The sequence below is a fragment of the Girardinichthys multiradiatus genome, chromosome 19 (genome assembly GCF_021462225.1).
Source record: "Girardinichthys multiradiatus isolate DD_20200921_A chromosome 19, DD_fGirMul_XY1, whole genome shotgun sequence".
NCBI lineage: Eukaryota > Metazoa > Chordata > Actinopteri > Cyprinodontiformes > Goodeidae > Girardinichthys > Girardinichthys multiradiatus.
This window is the reverse complement of record NC_061811.1, coordinates 15,892,830-15,909,714: the sequence shown is the minus strand read 5'-3', so window position 1 is coordinate 15,909,714 and position 16,885 is coordinate 15,892,830. Positions and strand designations below refer to the sequence as shown.

At 37.2% G+C, this 16,885-nt stretch overlaps 2 protein-coding genes across 2 annotated transcripts; both read left to right on the top strand.

The window, feature by feature from the left end:
* The first annotated feature begins 960 nt into the window (after window positions 1-960).
* LOC124855629 (interferon alpha-inducible protein 27-like protein 2) lies at window positions 961-9,745 on the top strand. The gene is made up of 5 exons (XM_047345617.1): window positions 961-1,313; window positions 5,976-6,059; window positions 6,922-6,951; window positions 7,487-7,660; window positions 9,180-9,745. The coding sequence occupies exons 1-5, from the start codon at window positions 1,286-1,288 to the stop codon at window positions 9,416-9,418; spliced, it is 555 nt and encodes a 184-aa protein (XP_047201573.1). The 5' UTR covers window positions 961-1,285; the 3' UTR covers window positions 9,419-9,745.
* Window positions 9,746-10,916: 1,171 nt separating this feature from the next.
* On the top strand, window positions 10,917-16,376 carry LOC124855720 (interferon alpha-inducible protein 27-like protein 2A). Its single transcript, XM_047345740.1, has 4 exons — window positions 10,917-11,025; window positions 11,324-11,353; window positions 12,920-13,093; window positions 15,032-16,376. Exons 1-4 carry the CDS (start codon window positions 11,016-11,018, stop codon window positions 15,166-15,168), a joined length of 351 nt encoding a protein of 116 aa, XP_047201696.1. The 5' UTR covers window positions 10,917-11,015; the 3' UTR covers window positions 15,169-16,376.
* Window positions 16,377-16,885: the final 509 nt, after the last annotated feature.

Sequence of the window (16,885 nt, the reverse complement as noted above, 5' to 3'; positions counted from 1 at the left end):
AATGGGGATCAAGATGGGCATCATTTGATATTTCCATTGGCATGAATAAAGCTGATAACACCACCAGGTTGCCTCTGAGTTCACTTAAGCTGTGCAAAGTCTGCTAAAAAAAGAAACCCATCAGAGCTTGTGTTTTCTTTCCTTATAACTTTAACAATCCTGTTGAGTTTGTGTTTTTCTGCAGATGCTGCTGGTCTGTCAACAGCTTCTGCTACGGTTTTGGCCAGCATTGGAGGCACCATTGGAGCTCGTGTTGGACGCACAGTGGGATGTCTGTCAAGCATTTTCAGAGAAAAAGGGAGAAAAAGAAGGAGGAGTACATGGAAATGGTTATCTTTGGCATCGCAATAATGGCTCTAATTATGTGGCTAAAAAAATAATTATCACTAATTATTTCTGTTGTCTCAGTATTGGTGAGCTCATGTTACACATTTCATCGACTGGATATTAATGGAGCAACATTAGTGTCCCCTCATTGGTTAGTAGTTAGTAGTGCAACAGTGAAACAATCAGAGAGAGAAGCTAACTTTTATAACTTTATTTCTTTACATGATCTTGAAGTAGTACTAAACTCCCATGAAATTGTTCATGTTTTCTCACGTTACAACCATACATTTTGATGTTCAATTGGGATTTTATGTGATCCACCAATAGAAAGTAGTTTAGAATTATGATTAGGATTCATGGATTTCCACTATTATAAAGAAAGAGCTTGTATTCACTACCCCCTGGGTCATCATTTCATACTACCTAGATAAAGAAAAAAAAGACAAATGTAACTTTTAGTTGTTGAAACAGCTTTACTTGGATTTGCTTTTTGATCAAATTTTAAAAAGTCAAAAATCCTAAATAAAATCGATAGAAATACAAAACTGATCAGATGTTACATCATTGCCTCTCATTTACTTTAATAACTATGCCTAATAATCAAAACAAAACTAAGGCAAACCCAAGCAGAAATTTGAAGCGTTATATGTTTATTTTCTTTGACAGCTTATGGTGCATTAAATGGCAACTGGCAGCTCGAGTTGTAGGAACATCAAAAAGATTGGAGAAATTTGTTAACTGAGAGTTAAACATCTTCCTTGATGAATACAACATCCTGGATGTGTTTCAGTCTGGTTCATAGCACAAAAGAGTCAACCCTGCTGAGGATTTATAATGACATTCTCCTTGTGGTGTCATTTTGTGTTCCCACCTCCGAGGTTCAGTGAATGCAGCATCAGTGTGTTTCGTTTCTGCGCAAAAGAATATCAGCAGCCAAGGTTTGCCACGGATCTCAGCCATGAGTAAGAATGGTGACACTGATAAAGGTGAGTACATCTGAATGTTTAGAATACATCTACTCTGAGTCTGTTTATATGTCTGAATTAACGGTGGGCTGGTCTTGTAAAGTAGAAGCTTGAAACATTTGTTTAGAGTCGGCGCAGTAACGCCTAGAGGGCGCAGCTGAACTTTCTGGCGTTAACTGCTGAGCAAAGGGATAAATATGGAGGTAAATTTGTCTCAATATTATTCAATCAAACAAAAAACTAATCTCAATCAAAAAAGTGCACCTTGAGTGGGAAGATGGTACAGCAGCGTGGGACTTTAAGACAGCTCAGATCTATTTTCTTTGATTCCCATGTATTTATTTTGTCCTCAGGGAGAGGAGCAGCCAAATCTTGGACTCCGTTTGCAAGTTCACGTAACAGCAGTCTGCCTTAGCAGCGTTTGTGTTCTTTCAGTATGTTACAACTTTCTTGTAGAGGTTTTATCCGAGAAGCTCTGCAGTTAGCCAACGGATGCATTTTGTTGTAAACTGGGCAGTTGAATTTTCATTCATGTTATTTGTGGCAGTTGTTCCATTAATGTCCGTCTTATGGACAGAAATGGGAGTTTCTTTGTACTAGTTTGTTTGAATTGGGCTTTCTCACCTTTGTTGTAGGGTTGGCTGCTTGATGTTAGGGTGAAACTTTTGTTTTTGGCTTTGGCCTTCTCCTGAACAAATGACACAAAGAAAGAGAAGGGAGTGAATGTCCCTTCGTAATTATGCTTGTATGTTGAGCCTGTATGGACCCACTTGTCTTGTAGGTTTGGAGGCACTTTTTTAACTATAGGCCTAATGCCATGTGAGATGTCAAAGTAAACTAGACCTGGAAGATAATCTTCATTTTTAGCAACAAGCAGCTCCAAAAGCAAATCACTAAGCTTCTGCTGAGGCTCTGGCCCATTCAGAACGACTCCCACTCCTGTGCCACTCCCATTTTTGTTTTCTTCATTTAGTCTTTTGGGAATTTCTTTGTTTGAAGGACCAGTTAGGTGCCTGTTTTTAGCTGTAGTAAAGGCCAGTTAAAGTAAATAGAATAATAATGAAGAAATAATAAAATATCAAACAAGGAAACAGACCATGCCTATCTTAGCTGAATAAACAAAATGTACATAGTTGTATTTTACTCATTTATTAAGTGATTGTTTCCTTTGAACAATGACATTACTTTTATGTTTCAAGTTGCTGAAACGAAAGAAAAATGCACCTAGTAAGAGAACTGTACTTGTTGAACAAAAGGCCAAAAAGGCAAAACCTTAACAATTTAGAAACTGTACCTCAATGGTTCACAGCCCTGGTCCTCAGGGACCTCTTCCCTGCAAGTTTTAGATGTGTGTCTGCTCCAGAACACCTGATTCAAATTCTGACATGACATCAAGAATGGAGGGTCAAACTGGACAAAATTAATACAATAAAATCATCATTAAATAAATAAATGTTGTGAATGTCCCATAAGTGAAGTAAATGTAACATGAAAGAAATGTAACATTAAATGTGCCATTAAATTAAAGGTACCATTTATTTATTTAATAAATCATTAGAAACAATAAATGTACCATTATATCATGAAATGGACTATTATGCAATTAAATGTCCCACTGAATAATGAAGTATAATTTTAAAGACGACATGACGTAATTAGTGGTACACTTAATATTTAATGATGTATTAAATAAATTGTACATTTAATGGTACATTCAATTTTTTTCTATTTCACAATGTATTTATTTAATATCTTCCCTTGATGAAGCCTAACTACGGAGCCCGTGAGGGGACATGGGGGGATTGTTTTTCTTTCGCATTCCCACGAAATACTTGTTCGGTAATATTTGCGACTTTCCTGTCAGCTCTATGAGTTTAATAAATAAGTCCTTACCTCTGACTTTACGTTGCAAATCCAATTTTACCACGTCCAGTTCTCCACCTGCGTTTGCTCCCTCCATTCTGAACGCAGGTGGAAAACATCGATCAGAAGCACTGTTGGCTTGTGGGTCGTGTAGTTTGTTTGACTCGCATTATAGTTTAGGCTTCTTGGAAAAAAAACTACACAATGGCGGCGTCAAGCCAAGTTTTTTTTTCTTAAAGTTTATAACAAAGTCTCAGTTTTACATTTCCAAAGACAATTGATCCTAGTTTGTTCTCCCTCCTATTGGTTAGCTCCCGCTCCCGTTCATTTTTTATCCTGTACCGTCCCAATCACGTGATCTTTACTAATGCTGTCTCCCATCCCGTGGGATTCCCATGGGAATCCCATGACCCGTGGGATGTCAGCCTCTACTTCAGAGTGAGCCTTTTCTTCTATGTAGCTGTTTACTTGATAGTTGTCCATTGTTGTTTCTTGATTTGTAACTTTCACCAACTTAACTTAGAAAAACACCAAGCCAAACTCATTTTCACAAACCAGGATCTGATTATCTTGCTACTTTATTACAGTCTATTAAATCTCTGAATTTAAAACTTGAAAGCTGAATTTCAATACAGCTTTAACGTTTTGCCTGTGACTTGCATTTAACAGACTTGCTCCATTTTGTTTGGTGAAAATTCACATGCAAATACAGTAATTATCCACATGCATATTCATTATTTTAATACGCCCTATTGGTTAAAAAAGTAATATTCACTTTTGAGCTAGTTCATTATGGAAGCAAATCGTTACCATATTTCAAATGAAAAAGGATTTTCAGAAATGTTTTTTCATTTTAAGAATGTGGCTGCATTATTTGACCCATAAATAAAATTAGTAATTAATAATCCTATTTGCATTTGCATTTTCTTCTTCACGACTGCACATTTTATGCCATAATCAAAAAGAAAACAAAGCAGACATTGCTTTTTCGTTTTCGTGGTCTGCCCGCAAAAATGAAAAAGCATTCCGAGCGGCGGGCGCAGCAGAGTGACGTCAGCAGCCTCTCTTCCTCAGCTCCCTGCTGTGCACGTCTGCATTGCATTACATTGCAAACGTGCCGAGAAATTGATTGAATTGCAGCAGGGCCAAGCTCAATTTATGGCAGTGGCAGGCAGAACTGGTAGTTCCGGTGGCAGGCTGTGGCATCCTTCTGGCAGCCTTATGGCCTTGGACATCCAGCGTGTATTTAAGCATTTATTTATAATTTTCTGTGAGTGACAATTCAGAATAGCCGCTCGTGCTCTATAATAAACCGGCTGTTTGTGCAATAAATCTTCGTCATCCTTTCAACAAGTAAATACAATCACCTTATGACCCATAGGGTGATTGGTGGGTCTAAAGCTGTTTATTAAATAATAATCAATAATGAAATCATTATTTAAAGGTAACAGGCTATAACAACAACGACATCCTGTTTGCCGATAATCAGCATCAGCTTTAATAAAAACAGCGGCAACCGCATTGGCAAGCTTTTACGGCCGGTCTGGCACCTTCTGGCATCCTAGCGGAATCCACTGCCACCCTGCGGCAGGCTGTGGCAGTTCCGGTGGCAGGCTGTGGCGGAACTGCCACAGCCAATGCAGACGTGCACAGCGCCCCCTACCGAACAAGATGGGTAGCTCAGTCAGCAGGGAGCTGAGGAAGAGCGGCTGCTGACGTCACTCTGCTGCGCCCGCCGCTCGGAATGCTTTTTCGTTTTCGAGTTCTGGGCGGTACTTTGTGGGCAGACCACGAAAACGAAAAAGCAATGTCTGCTTTGTTTTCTTTTTGATTATGGCATAAAATGTGCAGTCGTAAAGAAGAAAATGCAAATAGGATGATTGATTACTAATTTTATTTATGGGTCAAATAATGCAGCCACATTCTTAAAATGAAAAAGCATTTCTGGAAATGCTTTTTCATTTTCAAATTTTACATTTCAAATTGAATTTTGGTATCTATTTGCTGGGGTACATTTTGAAAAATAAATCTCAAATGTCTTTTTCTTTTTCATTTTAATTAAGTGAAAGAATGAGCAGTCTTGAAGAAGAAAATTAATATGCAAATAGGATGATTGATTACTAATTTTATTTATGGGTCAAATAATGCAGCCACATTCTTAAAATGAAAAAGCATTTCTGAAAAAGCTGTTTCATTTGAAATATGGTAACGATTTGCTTCCATAGTTGATAGGTATTATTTAGTCAACTCAGAGGTAAGGATCGACACAGTCAGTTATACTTGCGGCAAGGGTAGGTCACACTCTGCAGTGCAAAACTACGAAGTATTAACACTCCTCCCTCTTTATTTATACATGCTTGGTCACAAACAGTTCAACAAACATTCAGGGTGTGTGTGTGTGTGTGTGTGTGTGTGTGTGTGTGTGTGTGTGGTCAGAAAGGTTAGGGTTCATTTGTCTTGATTATAAACAAACAGAGGAAGTGGGGGACCTGGTGAATAGCCCCCAGATGCTGCTAGTAAAATAATGAAATAATAAAAGCATAACTCATTCTTGTGACCATCTCCCTTCCTGTGACATGTAAGGAGGGAAAAGCACTTAGATGAGTGATAAACAATACAAAAAGTCATAAAAACCCTAACAATAGTTCATCCTTTTCTGATACACATCTGATCATTTGATTTTGGTTACTTTAATGGACACAACTGTGCAGAGTTTGATCTGTTCCTCTTAATAGAGAAATTATAAATATCACAGAGTGGCAAAATGTGCTTGAAAGATTGCGACTTCTCCTGAATGAGACGTTGTTTGCTCTACTTTAGAGCCTCAGCCACCAACCCAGGGCTCTGCTGATAAAAAGCCAAAATCAGAAGCCAGCCCTGGAAACATCCTCCTAACAACACCAGGTAGGACTGTTTCAAGAAGGAATACAGTGATAAAATAGAAATTATAATTTCTGGACCCGATTTATAAAATAATGTTACTTTGGATAAATATATCAACTTGATTTGATCAGATATCCAGTAATGCTGGGTATCTTTGAGATTAAAAAAAATAATTTTAATGTGATGTCAGGAGGAAGTAACGTCCACAGAGGAATAGTTTTGGAACTGTGGAAGACACAGGTCAAATATTGTTCTACACTATGTTAACATGCTCAGTTTATCTCCTCTATAACTGCCTTTTATACTTTTATATTGTAACTGACACGTAATCATTTTTAATCATGTTTTTTTGTTAAACACACTACTGAGAGAAATGATAATAAAACTGAATAAAAATTATGGAAAAAAAAATAACTGGTTTATTGTTTCCTGTTGGTTTTGCTAAAGTCTTGCAGATTGATTTTGTGTTTTTTTGTTTATTGCGCATGTTTGATCTATACTATACTATAAAAAAAATCTTTTATCATTTCATTACAAGATGTCATGTCCAAAAATATGTACACCTGTTATTTATGTCCAAATAATGAGTAGAAGAAATAAACTCAATCTTTTGTAAAGAGCAAAATCAACTTTGTTATAACTTAGTAAAGAAAAAGATCCTCATTGTTTTGTGTTTTTTGTACATATAGTGTTTTTCATTATGCTTTTAAGTAAACATCATTAGGACGGTGTTTACAGATGCACCCATCAGACTTTGTGTGGTCGATACCGATTCCTACCAGAGGTAGAACTGCTCCCAGACATGCCAGGCCAAGCTTTCTGGTACGCGAGCACAGGCCTGAGGTGAAGACTAACGTTTTATGTTGGTGGTCTTGTGTTTCAGGAAAGGCTCTTGCAATAACAGGAACTGCAGGTATGACTTTAGTTGCTTCGTTTTTTCTTCTTCTTGTGCTTATCTTGAGATGCTGTACTGTCGTGTTCTCAATCAGACAAAGTAGACAGCGGTTTTTGTGTGATCAAAAGCATCTATAACCATGCAATGTAATATAATGACATTAAATTAGGTTATTAATAAAAAAAAACTTATAATGCCAGTCTTCTTTAGGGGTACATGTCCCATCAAATTCAAACCAAGGTCAGGACTTGGCAATGCTCAGAAGAATTACGAAAAATCCAAGTCCATCTCAGGTCTCAGCTTGTTAAAATGTTTAAGTTCATAACAATTAGAAGAATCCTGAACAAGTGAGGCTTGTTTGGAACGGAAACCAGGATAAAGTCTCTTCTCTCTAAAAAGAATATGGCAGGACGACTTAGGTTTCTAAAGCGTCCTCTCAATTAACCCAAACTGGATCGCCAACATGATAATGATCCCAAACAAATCAAATGTTGCAAACACCCTGTCAAAGTTTGTAACACATGCTGACAGTCAAATATTTCTCATTCTTTAGTGTTAGGAGCAGTGGGTGCAGTGGCCCTGGCTCCTGTGGTTCTGGGTGCTGTCGGTTTCACCTCAGCTGGGATAGCAGCAGGCTCCTACGCTGCCAGCATGATGTCTGCTGCTGCCGTTGCCAATGGAGGAGGGGTGGTGGCAGGAAGTCTGGTGGCAATTCTACAATCTGCAGGTACTGAAACAAGATAGAGTACAGTTCAAAATAGTAGCAGTCCAGCATCACTGACCAGATCCGTCACTGTTTTTGGTAGAAATTATATTCCTAACTGCTGTTGCTGCCGCTACTTTACTAGTAGGTGTAGTAGAGTAATAGAAAACCAACACACATGGCATATATGCTGATGACCATGTGTGCATATATATTAAGTTAGGTTTTCCTATCTGAAAACCTAACTTAAATGGGTCATTCCAGGCATTGTCCGTAATAAAAGCGTACATTGATTAAACATTAGATTGAAATAGGGAAAACAAATAAACGCTCAGGAAATGTTAGGCTGCTCAATTAAAGTTATCTCAAATACTGTAAAATGGATATCAAATCCAGAATAATTAGGGGGGAAAAACTGCCATTCAAATGGATTTGGAGAAAAGCCAAAATAGTGATGAAAGAAAGGCCTTCTTTCATCACCCTGGACCTGATCAAAGAAGCTGCAGGGGTATTTGAAGCAGTACCTGTAACTACTGTAACAATAAGAAGACAGCTATGCAAAACTGAAGTATAAACCCTCACCCTGTTGAAAGTAACATTGTGCAAAAGAAGTCAGAGTTTGTCAAAGAACACACTGAGTGGCCTAAAGATAAAATGGACATTTTATGGACTAAAGAATGTAAAAGTTTTTTTTGCTGCGAACAGATTATTAGATGACCCCCAAATAATGTATTTTAAGCAGTTGTGTTTTGTAAAGCATAGTGGCTCATTATTCATGGTATGAGGATGGTTCTCATTCTGTGGTGTTGGGGGTGGGGGTAGTCATTTAATACAAGGATCATTGATCAGTTTAATAATAATCACAATACATTTTATTTATAGGTGCCTTTAAAGACTCTTAATGTCACCTTATATTATGAACAATACAAAAAAGCTACATCATTAATTATTTAATTATTAAAATTACACAATCAAAATAAAACAATTATATGTAATAATTACATACTTTGAACTTTTCCAGTCATAGCGACCATTTAAAGCGCTTTACACTACAGCCACATTCACCCGGTCGCACTCAAAAACGCGCATGCATTCATAGACAAATACACAGATCGGTTGGCAACTGGTTATGTACCTTGTCCAGGGGCACATCGACATGTAGCAGGAGGAAGCTGAAATCAAACCCCCAACTACTCTTCCCATTTAGCCACTGTCACCTTACTATACCATAAAACTACTGGAGAAAACACATAAAATGTGAGGAAAAGTGCAGTAGTCAGTAGTTTGAATGTAGTGATCTTGTGGGATATGCAAGTTTCAACAGGTGGGTTTTGAGACTTGAGAGAGACTTAACTTCAAGACTCATAGACGGACAGTTTTATCCTATGCTGATCTAGCACTTTACTCCACTAATTAAAATTGTTGCGCAGCCTTCTAACCCATCTGACCTTGTTGAATTCAGTTCATGCAGCACCCTTGAGAGCTCCTCTGTTGCTTGACCATTTGAATAAAAAGTATTGATGTTGGGGGCGGGTTCCTGCAGGTGCTGCTGGTCTCACGGCGACCGCCTCAGCAGTTGTGGCCAGTGTTGGAGGTAGTGTTGGAGCCGCTGCAGGGCTGCTGGCACGCAAAATCCACAAACGAAACAAGGAGGAGGAGGAGGAAAACAAAAAGGAGACAAAGAAGAAAAAGGATCATGATGATGATGATGATGATGATAGTGGTGATGATGGTGGTGATGATGGGGAAAACGGACAAGAACTGGAAAGATTTGTCTCATGAGTTCTCACACTAATAGTTAACTTACTAGTCTGCATCAAGTTGTCTCAGTAAAATTAAAAACATTTTTCACTGACTGGTTATAGAAACAGAAAGACATTACCGTTTAATTTGTGCTAAAACACAACAGCCAAATTATTAGATAAATTATTCCTAAACTATATAGAAGTACTGTTTTGCATTAACATGTCTCTTTTCTTGCGTCTGTGTTGTTTCTGTTAATTAATTTCAGCAAGAACTGAACCATAATGCCAAAGTCTAAAGCAATTATCCTGTTTTATTCCTTTTAATAATAATTTTTTGCAATAAATATTTAATGTTTGAAATTAAGATTTGTAGTAGTGTGGTGTTCTTATCAAAGGCAAGTCTTCATTTGGTACTTACAAGAAACTCTCAATTAAAACCTTCCTGGAAATAATTTCCTGAAACTTACCAAGTCTCTTTTGTAAAAGAGAAATTTGTTCCTCATCTATCTTAGGAACTTTCTTGCACTGGAACAATGGCATTACAGATATCTGATATCATCTAAGCTACTGTATTTCCAGCGACGTTCACTGCTTTAGTGCTTCTCAGTCCAGCCATAACTGTGGTGAATCAATGCATTTGAGAAAAAAGTCAGTATTCAACTTTACTCAAGAAATATTAAGACATGTACAGTTCCCGTACCAAAACGTGTGACCTTTTTAATGCTGCAGCAGTTTTTAATTATTCACCTTTATTTAATTAAAACGATGTATTCTCCTTTCTACTTTATCATGCAGCAATGCAAGATTTCTTGAAGCCAAGTGCAGCCAGACGAGCGCAGGAGTCAAAATAGTAAAGAACAAAAATTAAAAAAACAAGCTAGTTGATGACTTACTAACTTCTACAACTAATTAAACACAAACAGTAAAAGAAAACCGAACAAACAAGCTGCGGTGATTAATACAAGGCACATAAAATAGCAGCTTTTGTTAAATATATAAAAATACTGACACGCAATGTGAATTTCGGCCGACTTGTAACAGTACAAACTCAGACTCATTTACTAGCGACATATGGAACAACAACGACAATCAATCCATAATCTTTCATGATTCAGGAAAATTACGGTAGGTTAAGAAACATCTTTCAGATGTTTAAATCTTTATGGGAATCTTTTAGTTAGCGCTGCATTTTATGCATTTACCTCAATTTATGCCAACACATGTTGGCCAAAAACAAACTTGAAGAAACAAACAAAAAAGAAGCATTTGTTGTTTTGTTTTTGTTGGTTTTTTTGGACGCCATCTTCGACGCTACTTCCTAAAACGTAGTGCTGCGTTCAAGGGCAACTCAGACCTCGATTTTAAACGGGAGGTGGGAGGCAGTACAAAGTAGTCGTAAATAAATGGGTCAGAATGCAATTTACTTAATCTCGGCAGTTGAGAGAACTTAAAACTATGAGATAGCTACAAAGCATCAAAGCAGTCTTATTTTGCTTCAAATCAGTGTGGTCATTTTGTGGTCTTACTTCCGAGGGACAGTAAACGCAGCAACAGTAAGTTTCGTTTTTGCATTCAGAATCACAACATCCGCGACAGCAGCAGTGTTTAAATCTGAGCCGCAACAGTCTGTGGTTATGAGTCTAAGTGAGTCCATCTCAATAGATTTTTATTTTATTTCAAAGCATTGATTTTGTTTACAAATAATTACCAAATGTTCTGAAACGACAGCGGTTATTGAGGCACCATTAACTTTATTATTGGATTCATTCGGGTTCTGAGATATTTTTCATCACATGTAAAACAGAATAAAAATCAACTGAATTAACTTCCTGCTGATTTTAAATTCTCTACAGCGTGTTTTACTTTATTAGGTGATTGTAGTCATTAATATGTTGGCAGAGATGCAAGATAATGAACTCACAATGAACTTCCTGTGTTTCAGAAAAAATTCTTGCCATTACAGGAGGTGCAGGTATGATTTATGGTTTTCATGTCTGTTATCGTGAAATAGACAGTTGGTTGTCTGTATTAAAAGAATCTACAAAGTTTAGGGCTAATAATAAATAGGCCCTACCACCTAGGCCAGCAGGGGTGTCAAACTCCAGTCTTCGAGGGCCATTGTCCTGTAACTTTTAGATGTGTTCCTGGTCCAACACGCCTGAATCAAATGGCTGAACTACCTCCTTAGTATACAGTCTAGTTCTCCAGAGTCCTGCTAATGACCTAATTATTTGACTCATGTGTGGTGAAGCAGAGGCACATCTAAAGGTAGAAGGACACCGACTCTAGAGGCCTGGAGTTTGACACCTGTGACCTAGGGCAAATACGTGTAAAAAACGTATTTTGTGTTACTTTTTGTTTTGTTTGTAAGTCTTTGGAATAAGTCCGATTGGAAACTGGCTGCAGTTCCTTTTTTTGAATATTTAGTTTGCATTATACAGCGTATAATGACAAGGAGTATCATGCAATGTGACGTCATCTAGCTAATTGATATTACTAAAAAAAAAGCTATTGCCTACATATAAATATGTTATTATGTAGTTATAATGACACATTTTCTGTGAAGTACCTAGATATGAGATTTGATGTGAATCACTGCTATATTATATAACTATAGCCTTCTTTAGGAAGACTATAGCCATGTTATAATATGATACACATATCAGCTTTATGTCAAATGACCAGAAATGCTGCTTTTTTTGGCTTATTTTTTAAATATAAAAACTTTATTTCTGGTTCAATTATTTTGCTATCATTTATTGGCAAATAGAAAAATCATAGTTTTAATTCTCCTGCTAAAAGTATTAAGAACAGCAATAAATAACTTCACAGTTTTGAACATACTGGTATGTCCTAACACAATGCCAAGGTGGAATCGCATCAGCAATGACCTCAAACAAGAATGTATTGCTGCCCATCAGTCTGGAAAGGGACAAAATGCACATCATTCTACAGTAAAAAGATTATTCACAGGTGGAAAACATTTTAAAGATTATCCAGTCTTCTAAGGTGTAGATGTCCCAGCTAATTCAACCCCAGGTCAGGCTGTGCAATGCTCAGATGAACTGTAAAAAGCCCATCCCAGAGGACAGTTAGCATATATAGTGTCGATGTTCGTAACAATGCAGTTGGGAAAATTCTGAAGAAGAGTGACGAGAGAAAGTACAACAGCGTGACTCAGATTTGCAAAGCTGCATCATTATGACCCTCACAACTCAAGCTGAAGCTTGGTCAGACCTTGTCATCAGCAGGACAATGCTCCCAAATACAGCAACAAGCTACAACAGAATGGCTGATGAAGAAAATAATCGCAGTCACCCAGTGAAAGTCTTGAGATACTGTAGAGAGACCTGAAGAGAGCTGTGCAGAGAAAAATGACCTTATTGTTAGAAATAAGAGTCGAACAGAATTCCTTCAAAGTGATGTGAGAGAGTCATAAATTACCTACAGTCACTCCTACTCTTTTTTCCTCCATCTTTCTTGTTCTTAATCAGATTTATTTTTTACATGTTAACATCAAATGCCTGTTCTTCATAAGTTGTAGGAGGAATGGGTGCGGTGGCCCTGGCTCCTGCGGCCTTGGGGGCCATCGGTTTCACCTCAGCAGGGATAGCAGCAGGCTCCTTGGCTACGAGCGTGATGTCTGCTGCTGCCGTTACCAGTGGAGGAGGGGTGGCAGCCGGAGGTCTGGTGGCAGTTTTACAATCTGCAGGTATGAGGCAGAAGATAAAATACATTTTGGGTTCAAAATAAAAGCGGTCCAGCAACACTAATGTGGTGTAAAGGTTGGTAGAGGAACTGTGTGTCTGGGGACTCTGTTACAAGCCTGAAAGATGTATGTTTATTGTGAGCAAAATCCACATCCTTTTTCTGGCTCTCAGCCACTGATTAAAAAAACCTTGAAATAAGCTTTGGTGAAAAGGGTGCTTCAGTTCAAGCCTCCACACAGATGATGAAGAAAAGCTGGAAATTGATGATGACCAAGAACTCAACTGAGAAATAGTTGTTTTATTTCTGGAGCTACAGTGTCTTATCCTGGATGTGGTCATTATTGAAAAAACAATCCTGTTCTGATCCAGTTCTGATGTGTGTCATATTTCACAGAGATTTTCAAAGAAGTGTGTTAACTGATGTTTCAGGAGGGAAACCTCTGAACACATTAATCTGCTAATATGTGCGGTTAATCCAGCATGTCACCTTCATACTTTGGTTTTAATATTAATCATACTAATAATAGTAATATAATTTTATTTTTAGAGTGATGATACAGTTAGACATGCGTTATACAATATAATAAAATAAATGCAAATTATCAGTACAACACATTAAGAAAAATAAAGTTAAATCTTTGAAGTGTTATGTTCTGTAAATTTGTTGAAACACCGAAGTGCAGAGAGGAATTTGTGATGAGCATGGTGGAGGATTAAATAAAACAGAAAACTTACAGGTCTAATTGGAGGAGGTTAAAAGATGGAACAGGGGCAGAGTAATGGGAGAATCCAGCAATGAGCATTGAAAACCAGTAAGCCTAAATACTGAGGCAGGGGTAAAAGGCAACTGGCAAAAGAACCTAAAGAGCTAATCAGAGAATATGTGGACCAGCTTTGACGGAAAGAAAGCAGGTAAGCTGACGGAGGGAGACTAATTAACATAGAGGGAGCTGAACTAAGACACAAAGAAACTGCTAACCAGGGGATCAAGACTACTTGAATAATTATTCTACATGAATAAACTAAGACACTAAATGAACTAATATGGCAAAACCCTGCTGGCACTAATAACTGAGGCAAGACCTAAAGAACATAAATAAACAAGGAAATTATGAAAACACAAACAAATGAAAACGAAAACCCTAACACCTATGCAACATGATATAAGGTGACAGTAGACATCCTTCATTTCAAGGCTCAAAAAACTAAATGTCAGGACCAACCAAATCTTTATCATAGCATCCTTTACAATTTCCCATGTTGTCTTCTGTGAAAGAATAAAGTACAACTCAAACTATTTTAATATTGTAAAAAAGTTCAACATTTTTTGTCATTTAAACTGAAACTTGAATAGATTCACTAGACATAGAGTGAAATATTTCAAGACTTTATTTCTTGTAATTCTGATTATTATAACTTACTGATAATGAAAACTCATAATTCAGTGTCCGTAAGCCCTAACTCAGCCATGAGTTAGATGGAGGAACCGCTGGGTTGCAGCCACAGCTCAAACCAATTTTTTTTTTTTAAATCCTTGGTAGATTTAAGTTTAAATAATCTTTTAATTTGAGCAACATATTTCTTCTGTCTGTAAGTAATATTAATATGTTGGAATGACCCTGCCAGAGTCCCGACTTGAATCTGGTAGGGAATGGAAGCTAAAGATTTGGGTGATGGCAGGGTGTTTCTAACCTCAAAGACCTGGAGCTCATCATCTGAAATACCAGAGGAAACTGGTAAATGGTCAACGATTATAAGTAGGGTTAGATTGCTGTAATTGAATTATTATTTTTTTATTGTTACTCCGTTTAGGCTTAAAGGTAACTTATATTTCAGATGTTGCATGCTGCATTTAATACACTTCATGCTGCACTCATCAGAGCTCCTCTGTTGCTTGATCATTTGAACAAAACTATTGATGATGTGGGGGGTTTCTGCAGGTGCTGCTGGTCTCTCAGCGTCTGCCTCTGCAGTTGTGGCCAGTGTTGGAGGTGGTGTTGGAGCTGCTGTGGGGTGGCTGGCTGGCAAAACCCGCAAACAAAAAGAGGAAAATAAAAATGGTAACATGGGTGAATAAGAAAAAGAAAAAAACAAAAATAGGGTAAATTTGTCTCATAAATTATGATGACACTATTTGTTTTGCCAGCTTCCTAATAAGCACAAAGATGTCTCAGTATATAAATGGTATGTTTTTACATTTTTAATTTACTGGTTATATATAGGGATAAACTAACATCATATCACTGTTTAATTGGTGCTGAATAAATAATAGCCCACATTTAACTAAGTACTTTCTGTTGCATTAACTTATCTGCTTTCTCTCTACACAATGGATTGGTTGGATGTTTACTGGCCTTGTGAATTACCTTCAACAAGAAGTGAGCCAAAAAATCCTAAATGTAAAACACCCAGTTTTTATCTATTTTTACTAATATTTTCTGCAGCGAACACATAATCGTACTTTTGTAGACCTCTGTCGATGACTGCATAACAACGGAAAGCGTTTGTTCTTTCAGATAAAGGTCTTAACAGAATCGGATGTGATCAATTGCTTTTCTTTTAAAAATTTTTCATTTATTAAATCTTATTTCATCCTTATTGAGTTTTTTAGTTTCTTACCAGCTTTCCTGAAACTTTCATGGATCTTACAAATTATTTTCCCAGAAACTAGAAGGTACTTTAGTTGTTAGAGGAACTTAGATGGTAAATTTTGGACATTACCAGGCAATTTCCTGGAGATATCTTCAAACTTACTAGCTACTTTTCCTATAACTTGCATTGAACTAACCAATTATGTCCCTGGAACTTAACTGGTGCTTTCCTGGAACCTTTATAGAATTTACCTACCTTGTAAATTCTAAATTTCCTGAACTTTCTGAGTATGTTCAGGATTTGGACTGTATTATGGGAATACATAGAATCTAATAAATTGCATGAAAGTTTTAAGATAGTTCCTAGTAAGTAAAAGATATGTTTCTTTCAGTTGTATTAGATCATTCTTATGTTAAATCCTGAATCTACTCATTGAGACATGATTATGGTGTATTATACAGGATACAACAGGATTTGTAAATTTGCTGGAGATGAGAAAATATGTTCCTTTCCATTCTAGGGATTGTCTTGCACCGTTACATTTACATTACAAATCTTTGATACCATCCAGCCAACTGTACTTCCAGCACCAGCCACAGCTCCAGTTCCAAACCATCCTAGTCCTGTCATACCTGTAGTGAAACAATGTATTTTTCATCACATGTAAAACAGAATAAAAATCAACTGAATTAACTTCCTGCTGATTTTAAATTCTCTACAGCGTGTTTTACTTTATTAGTTGATTGTAGTCATTAATATGTTGGCAGAGATGCAAGATAATGAACTCATAATGAACTTCCTGTGTTTCAGAAAAGATTCTTGCCATTACAGGAGGTGCAGGTATGACTTATGGTTTTTATGTCTGTTATCGTGAAATAGACAGTTGGTTGTCTGTATTAAAAGAGTCCATAAAGTTTAGGGCTAATAATAAATAGGCCCTACCACCTAGGCCAGCAGGGGTGTCAAACTCCAGTCTTCGAGGGCCATTGTCCTGTAACTTTTAGATGTGTTCCTGGTCCAACACGCCTGAATCAAATGGCTGAACTACCTCCTTAGTATACAGTCTAGTTCTCCAGAGTCCTGCTAATGACCTAATTATTTGACTCATGTGTGGTGAAGCAGAGGCACATCTAAAGGTAGAAGGACACCGACTTTTGTGTTACTTTTTGTTTTGTTTGTAAGTCTTTGGAATAAGTCAGATC